The sequence below is a fragment of the Bombina bombina genome, chromosome 4 (assembly GCF_027579735.1).
Source record: "Bombina bombina isolate aBomBom1 chromosome 4, aBomBom1.pri, whole genome shotgun sequence".
Classification (NCBI taxonomy): domain Eukaryota; kingdom Metazoa; phylum Chordata; class Amphibia; order Anura; family Bombinatoridae; genus Bombina; species Bombina bombina.
In genome coordinates, this window is record NC_069502.1 from 861950821 (window position 1) to 861963140 (window position 12320).

At 41.3% G+C, this 12320-nt stretch overlaps 1 protein-coding gene across 1 annotated transcript in view; it reads left to right on the plus strand.

Annotated features, from left to right (window-relative positions):
* LOC128658001 (gastrula zinc finger protein XlCGF57.1-like) overlaps positions 1–11956 on the plus strand; it is a 157801-nt gene extending 145845 nt beyond the window's left edge. Inside the window, exon 6 of the mRNA XM_053712441.1 lies at positions 10545–11956. Within this exon, the coding sequence (XP_053568416.1) occupies positions 10545–11923 (1379 nt within the window). The 3' untranslated portion in view covers positions 11924–11956. The remainder of the gene's footprint in view (positions 1–10544) is intronic.
* Positions 11957–12320: the final 364 nt, after the last annotated feature.

A 12320-nucleotide genomic window follows, 5' to 3' on the forward strand; every position in this document is an offset into this window, starting at 1 on the left:
TTTAACTGTAGTTTTTATTATTCAATCAAGAGTTTGTTATTTTAAAATAGTGCTGGTATGTACTATTTACTCAGAAACAGAAAAGAGATGAAGATTTCTGTTTGTATGAGGAAAATGATTTTAGCAACCGTTACTAAAATCCATGGCTGTTCCACACAGGACTGTTGAGAGGAATTAACTTCAGTTGGGGGAACAGTGAGCAGTCTCTTGCTGCTTGAGGTATGACACATTCTAACAAGACGATGTAATGCTGGAAGCTGTCATTTTCCCTATGGGATCCGGTAAGCCATGTTTATTAAGATAGTAAATAAGGGCTTCACAAGGGCTTATTAAGACTGTAGACTTTTTCTGGGCTAAATCGATTCATTATTAACACATATTTAGCCTTGAGGAATCATTTAATCTGGGTATTTTGATAAGATTATATCGGCAGGCACTGTTTTAGACACCTTATTCTTTAGGGGCTTTCCCAAATCATAGGCAGAGCCTCATTTTCACGCCGGTGTTGCGCACTTGTTTTTGAGAGGCATGACATGCAGTCGCATGTGTGAGGAGCTCTGATACATAGAAAAGACTTTCTGAAGGCGTCATTTGGTATCGTATTCCCCTTTGGGCTTGGTTGGGTCTCAGCAAAGCAGATACCAGGGACTGTAAAGGGGTTAAAGTTAAAAACGGCTCCGGTTCCGTTATTTTAAGGGTTAAAGCTTCCAAATTTGGTGTGCAATACTTTTAAGGCTTTAAGACACTGTGGTGAAATTTTGGTGAATTTTGAACAATTCCTTCATATTTTTTCGCAATTGCAGTAATAAAGTGTGTTCAGTTTAAAATTTAAAGTGACAGTAACGGTTTTATTTTAAAACGTTTTTTGTACTTTGTTATCAAGTTTATGCCTGTTTAACATGTCTGAACTACCAGATAGACTGTGTTCTGAATGTGGGGAAGCCAGAGTTCCTTCTCATTTAATTAAATGTGATTTATGTGACAATGACAATGATGCCCAAGATGATTCCTCAAGTGAGGGGAGTAAGCATGGTACTGCATCATTCCCTCCTTCGTCTACACGAGTCTTGCCCACTCAGGAGGCCCCTAGTACATCTAGCGCGCCAATACTCCTTACTATGCAACAATTAACGGCTGTAATGGATAATTCTGTCAAAAACATTTTAGCCAAAATGCACACTTATCAGCGTAGCGCGACTGCTCTGTTTTAGACACTGAAGAGCATGACGACGCTGATAATAATGGTTCTGAAGGGCCCCTAAACCAGTCTGATGGGGCCAGGGAGGTTTTGTCTGAGGGAGAAATTACTGATTCAGGGAACATTTCTCAACAAGCTGAACCTGATGTGATTACGTTTAAATTTAAGTTGGAACATCTCCGCATTCTGCTTAAGGAGGTATTATCCACTCTGGATGATTGTGACAAGTTGGTCATCCCAGAGAAACTATGTAAAATGGACAAGTTCCTAGAGGTCCCGGGGCTCCCAGAAGCTTTTCCTATACCCAAGCGGGTGGCGGACATTGTAAATAAAGAATGGGAAAGGCCCGGTATTCCTTTCGTCCCTCCCCCCATATTTAAAAAATTGTTTCCCATGGTCGACCCCAGAAAGGACTTATGGCAGACAGTCCCCAAGGTCGAGGGAGCGGTTTCCACTTTAAACAAACGCACCACTATACCCATAGAAGATAGTTGTGCTTTCAAAGATCCTATGGATAAAAAATTAGAAGGTTTACTTAAAAAGATGTTTGTTCAGCAGGGTTACCTTCTACAACCAATTTCATGCATTGTCCCTGTCGCTACAGCCGCGTGTTTCTGGTTCGATGAGCTGGTAAAGGCGGTCGATAGTGATTCTCCTCCTTATGAGGAGATTATGGACAGAATCAATGCTCTCAAATTGGCTAATTCTTTCACCCTAGACGCCACTTTGCAATTGGCTAGGTTAGCGGCTAAGAATTCTGGGTTTGCTATTGTGGCGCGCAGAGCGCTTTGGTTGAAATCTTGGTCAGCTGATGCGTCTTCCAAGAACAAGCTACTTAACATTCCTTTCAAGGGGAAAACGCTGTTTGGCCCTGACTTGAAAGAGATTATCTCTGATATCACTGGGGGTAAGGGCCACGCCCTTCCTCAGGATCGGCCTTTCAAGGCCAAAAATAAACCTAATTTTCGTCCCTTTCGTAGAAACGGACCAGCCCAAAGTGCTACGTCCTCTAAGCAAGAGGGTAATACTTCTCAAGCCAAGCTAGCTTGGAGACCAATGCAAGGCTGGAACAAGGGAAAGCAGGCCAAAAAACCTGCCACTGCTACCAAGACAGCATGAAATGTTGGCCCCCGATCCGGGACCGGATCTGGTGGGGGGCAGACTCTCTCTCTTCGCTCAGGCTTGGGCAAGAGATGTTCTGGATCCTTGGGCGCTAGAAATAGTCTCCCAAGGTTATCTTCTGGAATTCAAGGGGCTTCCCCCAAGGGGGAGGTTCCACAGGTCTCAGTTGTCTTCAGACCACATAAAAAGACAGGCATTCTTACGTTGTGTAGAAGACCTGTTAAAAATGGGAGTGATTCATCCTGTTCCATTAGGAGAACAAGGGATGGGGTTCTACTCCAATCTGTTCATAGTTCCCAAAAAAGAGGGAACGTTCAGACCAATCTTAGATCTCAAGATCTTAAACAAGTTTCTCAAGGTTCCATCGTTCAAAATGGAAACCATTCGAACAATTCTTCCTTCCATCCAGGAAGGTCAATTCATGACCACGGTGGATTTAAAGGATGCGTATCTACATATTCCTATCCACAAGGAACATCATCGGTTCCTAAGGTTCGCATTCCTGGACAAGCATTACCAGTTCGTGGCGCTTCCTTTCGGATTAGCCACTGCTCCAAGGATTTTCACAAAGGTACTAGGGTCCCTTCTAGCTGTGCTAAGACCAAGGGGCATTGCTGTAGTACCTTACTTGGACGACATTCTGATTCAAGCGTCGTCCCTTCCTCAAGCAAAGGCTCACACGGACATCGTCCTGGCCTTTCTCAGATCTCACGGATGGAAAGTGAACGTGGAAAAGAGTTCTCTATCTCCGTCAACAAGGGTTCCCTTCTTGGGAACAATAGACTCTTTAGAAATGAGGATTTTTCTGACAGAGGCCAGAAAAACAAAACTTCTAGACTCTTGTCGGATACTTCATTCCGTTCCTCTTCCTTCCATAGCGCAGTGCATGGAAGTGATAGGCTTGATGGTAGCGGCAATGGACATAGTTCCTTTTGCGCGCATTCATCTAAGACCATTACAACTGTGCATGCTCAGTCAGTGGAATGGGGACTATACGAACTTGTCTCCGAGGATACAAGTAAATCAGAGGACCAGAGACTCACTCCGTTGGTGGCTGTCCCTGGACAACCTGTCACAAGGGATGACCTTCCGCAGACCAGAGTGGGTCATTGTCACGACCGACGCCAGTCTGATGGGCTGGGGCGCGGTCTGGGGATCCCTGAAAGCTCAGGGTCTTTGGTCTCGGGAAGAATCTCTTCTACCGATAAATATTCTGGAACTGAGAGCGATATTCAATGCTCTCAAGGCTTGGCCTCAGCTAGCGAGGGCCAAGTTCATACGGTTTCAATCAGACAACATGACAACTGTTGCGTACATCAACCATCAGGGGGGAACAAGGAGTTCCCTGGCGATGGAAGAAGTGACCAAAATCATTCTATGGGCGGAGTCTCGCTCCTGCCACCTGTCTGCTATCCACATCCCAGGAGTGGAAAATTGGGAAGCGGATTTTCTGAGTCGTCAGACATTGCATCCGGGGGAGTGGGAACTCCATCCGGAAATCTTTGCCCAAGTCACTCAACTGTGGGGCATTCCAGACATGGATCTGATGGCCTCTCGTCAGAACTTCAAAGTTCCTTGCTACGGGTCCAGATCCAGGGATCCCAAGGCGGCTCTAGTGGATGCACTAGTAGCACCTTGGACCTTCAAACTAGCTTATGTATTCCCGCCGTTTCCTCTCATCCCCAGGCTGGTAGCCAGGATCAATCAGGAAAGGGCGTCGGTGATCTTGATAGCTCCTGCGTGGCCACGCAGGACTTGGTATGCAGATCTGGTGAATATGTCATCGGCTCCACCATGGAAGCTACCTTTGAGACGAGACCTTCTTGTTCAAGGTCCGTTCGAACATCCGAACCTGGTCTCACTCCAGCTGACTGCCTGGAGATTGAACGCTTGATCTTATCGAAGCGAGGGTTCTCAGATTCTGTTATCGATACTCTTGTTCAGGCCAGAAAGCCTGTAACTAGAAAGATTTACCACAAAATTTGGAAAAAATATATCTGTTGGTGTGAATCTAAAGGATTCCCTTGGGACAAGGTTAAGATTCCTAAGATTCTATCCTTCCTTCAAGAAGGATTGGAAAAAGGATTATCTGCAAGTTCCCTGAAGGGACAGATTTCTGCCTTGTCTGTGTTACTTCACAAAAAGCTGGCAGCTGTGCCAGATGTTCAAGCCTTTGTTCAGGCTCTGGTTAGAATCAAGCCTGTTTACAAACCTTTGACTCCTCCTTGGAGTCTCAACTTAGTTCTTTCTGTTCTTCAGGGGGTTCCGTTTGAACCCTTACATTCCGTTGATATTAAGTTATTATCTTGGAAAGTTTTGTTTTTGGTTGCAATTTCTTCTGCTAGAAGAGTTTCAGAATTATCTGCTCTGCAGTGTTCTCCTCCTTATCTGGTGTTCCATGCAGATAAGGTGGTTTACGTACTAAACCTGGTTTTCTTCCAAAAGTTGTTTCTAACAAAAACATTAACCAGGAGATTATCGTACCTTCTCTGTGTCCGAAACCAGTTTCGAAGAAGGAACGTTTGTTGCACAATTTGGATGTTGTTCGCGCTCTAAAATTCTATTTAGATGCTACAAAGGATTTTAGACAAACATCTTCCTTGTTTGTTGTTTATTCCAGTAAAAGGAGAGGTCAAAAAGCAACTTCTACCTCTCTCTCTTTTTGGATTAAAAGCATCATCAGATTGGCTTACGAGACTGCCGGACGGCAGCCTCCCGAAAGAATCACAGCTCATTCCACTAGGGCTGTGGCTTCCACATGGGCCTTCAAGAACGAGGCTTCTGTTGATCAGATATGTAGGGCAGCGACTTGGTCTTCACTGCACACTTTTACCAAATTTTACAAGTTTGATACTTTTGCTTCTTCTGAGGCTATTTTTGGGAGAAAGGTTTTGCAAGCCGTGGTGCCTTCCATCTAGGTGACCTGATTTGCTCCCTCCCATCATCCGTGTCCTAAAGCTTTGGTATTGGTTCCCACAAGTAAGGATGACGCCGTGGACCGGACACACCTATGTTGGAGAAAACAGAATTTATGTTTACCTGATAAATTACTTTCTCCAACGGTGTGTCCGGTCCACGGCCCGCCCTGGTTTTTTAATCAGGTCTGATAATTTATTTTCTTTAACTACAGTCACCACGGTATCATATGGTTTCTCCTATGCAAATATTCCTCCTTAACGTCGGTCGAATGACTGGGGTAGGCGGAGCCTAGGAGGGATCATGTGACCAGCTTTGCTGGGCTCTTTGCCATTTCCTGTTGGGGAAGAGAATATCCCACAAGTAAGGATGACGCCGTGGACCGGACACACCGTTGGAGAAAGTAATTTATCAGGTAAACATAAATTCTGTTTTTAAGTTTGTTACCACCCCTTATAGGGGAATAAATCCTATCTATGACTTTGACAGTCAGATGTGGTAGGTGAGTCATATGGACCAAATTGAAATGCCTCACTACTGCTCAGTCTTTGTTGAAATTATTTGTGTCACTGATGTGCTCCTTGACTCTAGATTTAAGCTCCATGGTCATTTGACCAACATACTGTAGGGAACATAAGGTGCATTCCAACAGGTACACAATGAACTCTGTTCTAGAAGTAGCATCAAAATCTGCATTGAATCTTTCTTGGGTTACAGAGCTTGAAAATGTGTCACTTTGACTAACCACTCCACAGGTCATGCATGTTCTTGTGCCACACCTATATGTGCCCTTTTTCCTGATCCAAATTGGGATTGTTAAACAGTGGGGTGTGAATTATATTTTTTTATATGTGTGAGATGTTTTGGGCTCATAGGCTGATATGGAATGTACAGGTTGCACTTTTACTTTGAGAGTTTTTTTTTATTATTGAGGAATAAAAACAAAAGTCAAAGCGTTACAGGCAAGTTTCAAAGCAAACATTTCAAGTTACAGATGACCTATCTGGTACAGTTTCACAGTATGAAAGTGGTCAGCTAAATCAAACCATATACAAAGCAATATTTATATCTGGACCACAACAGGTTTTGCCTTTCTTCTCAACGAAAGATTGAAACCTCAGTTTTTCTAATATAGTGTAAGACTGAGTAAAGTATGTAATGAAAGTATGTTCCCCATTGTAATAAAAGGGCCACTTATGGACCTATGGTATATCTTAACTCTTAAAAGGGAATGTAGGGGTAAAGATCTAAAAGGGCCCAGAATATGACATAATATGGAATAGGTGAGTATTTAACTAGATGGAGGAGGCAACTCAAGCATCAGAACCTAATCAGAGATCTTAGTGTGGAATGGGGATTCTTAAATAATTAATCTAAGTACTGTACTTTTAAGATAGCTGTTTGCATAGGGGGGGAGGGAAGACCCAGGTATAGGCCTTCCATAAAGAGAATAGTGTTACACTTCAATTTAAGATTCATAGTATAAGGATTGTCAGGAGGGTAGGGCAGGGGTATACTCATATGAGACTTTAGTAGGAGGTGTTTGTGATGGTAGGGTTAATATATTAAGGAACTCCAGAGTTGTAGTACATTGTATCAGTGCTGTAAAACTCTTGACACCTATAAAGATTAACCAGTGAGTATTATTTATGTTGACACCAACATCCTTTAGGATTTCCCTTCTAGTAAATATGATATAAATCATAGGGGTCTCAGTCCTCACACGACTATGGGAGTAGTTGCAGTAAAAGAGAGACTCCTAAATATGTAGGGAACCATACTAGTTTTCATCTACTATAGGTAAAAGTCTCTTACTTAACCGTACAAATATACTAATATTATTGGTATCCCTATAATATCACACATTAGCATAAGATAATAACACCCACCTGGAGTAGCAGCTGTCAAGGCCAGAATATATGAAAACCTAGTCATATTATATAAGTATGTTTAGCAAAATAGATATAGATATGTTAATTAGCCCACACCCTAACAATAAGTTTTCCTGTTAAGAGTCTAAATTTAAATATTATATGCTTATAAGAATAACACAGTAAGACATTTGGTGGATATTTGTATAGGATTGTAGTGAGGGCTTACTCTAAATAGTAGGAACACTCTTTATACCTTCGCTGGGACATCTTTATAATACCATTATATTAAGTAGCATACCGTAACACTAGATTTAAATATGCAATATAAAAATAAACATCCTCACTAATATGTATAGGGCTATTAGCAGGCTACAATCGATCAAATATCTAGCAGAAAGAGCCTTCACAACATGAACAAAAGCAGCATTTAGCAGAGAGTCATATATTAATACTAGCCAGTACATTGATATTAAAGGGAACTTGCTGTTAAGTCTGTGAGTATATAATGCACAGAATCTCGGTGTCCCACATCTGAGCCGGGTGCTGCAAAGCGTCAGTAAATTAACCTACACCAGATTTGCATAGGCAAGGTAAGTAGAAAGGACAGATCTTCTCTCTATATATCTGATGAGAATTTTGTAGGATTTCAGGCAGGTTGTCACACCGTTCAACTCTGTTAACTGCAGGCATCCATGGAATCCAAATCACAATTGTATCTGGTGTCAGGGGTGAATGGAGTAGCGATCCATGTAAGAACTCTATGGGCAGTGCTTGAAAACATATATATCCTGGGTTCTATGATCTCTCATCATGTATAATAGGGATCAGCTCAAAGCCAGTCACATCAGTTTGATTACACGTGGCCCCTTGGGTGGACTCTGTAGCACTTGCCATTACATACTTGACTCTGAGCTGCTTTGCCACTACTATCTCTTTACCCAGATTGATTTCACAGCTCAAGGCAGCAGATAACCCTGACGAGGATTCCCGGGGTATCATCACCCCGCTGTAGCAGGTCAGCAGGGATATTGTGATAAGCTGAGGGTTGTAGCAACACTTGCTTCTCAGCCACTGGGTTTAACTCTTGAGACACCGCTGCTGGCAGAGTTTCCAACTTTCGGTGTATATCACCCTTAACACTCTCATCCGTGCGTTGTGTGCTCATTTAGTACACCGGAGATTGTTCTTTCGTAGAAGGAATAAATATATTACCCCATTCAGCACTTATACTCTGTTCTAGGCACCCAAAACAAGTTTCCAGAGCTTTCACCACCAGCTCTAAGATGGCTGCACCTTCAGATTCCATCATCCCACACTGCTCAGCAAAGTACGAGATGTAATTGTAATTTGGTAGTAGTACTTTGATATATGATGTGTTTCCCTTTTGTAGACAAGATAACTCAGAATCCACTGAATCCTGGGGGGGATTGTGTGGCAGCCCAAGCAGTCGGGGTAAGCAGACTCACAGCACAGGTTCTCTGTCACGTGGTCAGCCTCCATGCTGCTTAGCTGAGGAACATAGGAGAGTCTATCTTCGCAGTATGTACTCTGGGGTTTCTCAGGGCACCTCACCAATAAACTCTGCCATAACAAAACAATTTGAAATAAGAAATAACCCCTAAAAGTCCAGATAGAGTCAGGAGCTTCTCACAAATATGACCCGCAACAGCTGCAGTCTCCGCCCCCAGAGTTGCGCAGTTTCTATTAAGCTTGGCGCGCTTTTCCTTTAGCAGGGGTGGTCCTACATTTACCAACATGTGACCGGGAGTGGTCACAGTTTCCATTTCCTATTTCTGACCGAGTGACTATAGAGAGGACGAGTTTTCTCTATACTGTCTGGGTCATAGGAGTTGGTGAGTGCCCCAGCCATTGGGGGGGGGTATAGGTGCCGGTTGTTTTCTTTGATTTAAATAAAGTTATCTAGTTATGGAGGATTCTGTTTTTTTTAGAGGATGATCCCTCTACGACCGGGTAGTCCAGCCCTCTCAATTATGTTCCATATGCCGCAACAGGGTGTTTTCATCAACCAATGTGGAGATGTTAGATGCCTCTGAGCCTTCCACCTCTAAGGACTCTTCATCATGTGAGGTGTGTCCTCTACAGTCATCTGATTCAACACGAGATGGTACTGCACAGTTCCGTATGGCGATATCTGCGGCCTTAGCCATTTTGCCTCGTACTGCTATGCGCAAATGAAGCGGGTAACAAAGGGGTAATCCATGCACTCCTGCATTATGTGAATTGAAGGTTGTATCCGATCAGTCGTCTGAGGATGCGGCTCTCTCTGATGCTTCAAAGAACGGACCTTCTGGGTCAGAACCTGCTGCTTCTATTCCTCCGGCAGAGGAGGATTTCGTCTTTAGATTTAGAGTGGCACGCCTGCGCTAGCTTCTAAGAGAAATTTTGACGATATTAGAGATTCCTGATACTGATGTGACTTCCTTATCTTTTAGTTGAGGAGTATCATCCGCTGGGCATATGTGACAGCGGGATACAAGCCTCCTCTGAGGATTATAGGTCATTCTACAAGAGCAGTGACGTCCTCTTGGGTTTTCTAAAATAAGGCCTCTATGGATCAGACTTGCAGGGCGGCTACCTGGTTCCTAAATTTTTATTGAATTTTTGCTTCTGTTGAAGCAGCCTTCGGGAGAAGGATTTTTGCAGGCTGTGGTGCCGTCAGACGGGGGCCACCTATCCTTTTTGCCCTCTCGTTAGCATTCATTTTCCTCTTGAGCTTGGGTATAATTTCCCACAAGTAAGGAATGCAGCTCTGGACCGTCCCTGTATTAAGAAGGAAAACATAAATTATGCTTACCAGATAATTTCCTTTCCTTTTGTACAGGGAGAGTCCACAGCTCCCGCCCGTGTTCTCTGATGGGCGGCCCTAAATTTTAACTTGTCCTTCTGGCACCTTTTTACCCATAATATTTCTCCTACTGTTCCTTGTTTCTCGGCAGAATGACTGGGGGATGAGGGAAGTGGGGGAGGTATTTAAGCCTTTGGCTGGGGTGTCTTTGTCTCCTGGTTGCCAGGTTCAGTATTCCCACAAGAAAGGAATGCAGCTGTGGACTCTCCCTGTAAAGATGGTAAGAATAATTTATGTTTTTCCCTCACTACGAAATAAATTAATTTGTAAGGTAAGTATAAATTATGTTTTTAGTTGTATTTTTGCTAATATCTGTATAATATTTTGATCTGAAATCTGAAAAATGTATTTGTTACATGATTTTTTAAATGTTTGCTATTAATTAAATATAAAATATTCCATAATGTCTAGTAAACTGCATGAAGCTAAGGAAAGGTGTAGGGGGTTATAGCCTGCTCTTTAGTCTTGTGGTAGACACTCATTCAGAATAGTTAAAATGTCCTCAAAATATAATAATTATATAATTAATAACTAACATTATTAATCCCATTGTATTTTTTATCAACAGGTGAATTTGCAAACTGCAGTAATCCTAGTCATGTTGAAACTACAGATACTTATTTTAATCTTCTTCAAAATCAAAGAAGCAACGTGGGACATTTATGCTCTGAATGTGGGAAATGTTTTGCTTGGAAATCATCTCTGTTTAATCATCAGAAAATTCATACTGGAGAGAAAGCATTTTCATGCTCTGAATGTGGGAAATGGTTTGCTAGGAAAGCGCATCTTATTACACATCAGAAAGTTCATACAGGAGAGAAAGCATTTTCATGTTCTGAATGTGGGAAATGTTTTTCTCAGAAATCATCTCTTATTACGCATCAGAAAATTCATACAGGAGAGAAAGCATTTTCATGTTCTGAATGTGGAAAGTGTTTTGCTGAGAAATCAACTCTTATTAAGCATCAGAAAATTCATACAGGAGAGAAAGGATTTTCATGTTCTGAATGTGGGAAATGTTTTGCTGAGAAATCAACTCTTATTATGCATCAGAAAATTCATACAGGAGAGAAAGCTTTTTCATGTTCTGAATGTGGGAAATGTTTTGTTCTGAAATCACATCTTTTTAGACATCAGAAAATTCATACAGGAGAGAAAGCATTTTCATGTTCTAAATGTGGGAAATGTTTTGCTCAGAAAACACATCTTATTACACATCACAAAATTCATACAGGAGAGAAAACATTTTCATGTTCTGAATGTGGGAAATGGTTTGTTCTGAAATCATATCTTCGTAGACATCAGAAAATTCATACAGGAGAGAAAGCATTTTCATGTTCTGAATGTGGGAAATGTTTTGCTCAGAAAACACATCTTATTGCACATCAAATTATTCATACGGGAGAGAAAGCATTTTCATGTTCTGAATGTGGGAAATGTTTTCATCTGAAATCACATCTTTTTAGACATCAGAAAATCCATACAGGAGAAAAAGCATTTTCATGTTCTGAATGTGGGAAATGTTTTGTTCTGAAATCACATCTTTTTAGACATCAAAAAATTCATACTGGAGAGAAAGCATTTTCATGTTCTGAATGTGGGAAATGTTTTCCTGAGAAATCAACTCTTATTACACATCAAAAAACTCATACAGGAGAGAAAGCATTTTCATGTGCTGAATGTGGAAAGTGTTTTGCTCTGAAATCATATCTTAGTAAACATCAGACACGTCATACAGGAGAGAAAGCCTTCCCATATTCTGAATGTGGGAAATGTTTTACTGATAAATCAAATCTTATTAGACATAAAAAAAATCATACAGGAGAGAAAGTATTTTCATGTTCTGAATGTGGGAAATGTTTTGCTCAGAAATCAACTCTTATTAAGCATCAGCAAATGCATACAGGAGAGAAAGCATTTTCATGTGAAGAAAAAATGTTTACTTAAAAGGTAATGGTAAGAGGGGCGCTTAATACATAAGCTGAGGTCAATAAAATATGTGTTGGAAAGACACTAAGATATTACTCAAAATATTTATTTAATGGTTAAAAAACTCTAATACAGATTATAATAAAAACAGAGCACAGATGTAAATTGATACCTATGTAAAAATTGTGGCCACAAATTAATACACAATATTATATTGAATTGCAATTCCTAAAAGGTTTCATAAAAATGGCTTAATAAACCCGGAGCTGATTAAGGCATTCACTGTGATATAACAATATAATAAAAGTAACTGTTCCGTAATTGCCGTCAGAGGAAATATTTCACTTCAAAGAAACAGTGTCATTTGAGTATGTATACAATGTTCCAGAAAATAGGGGCACTCAAATATTTAAAT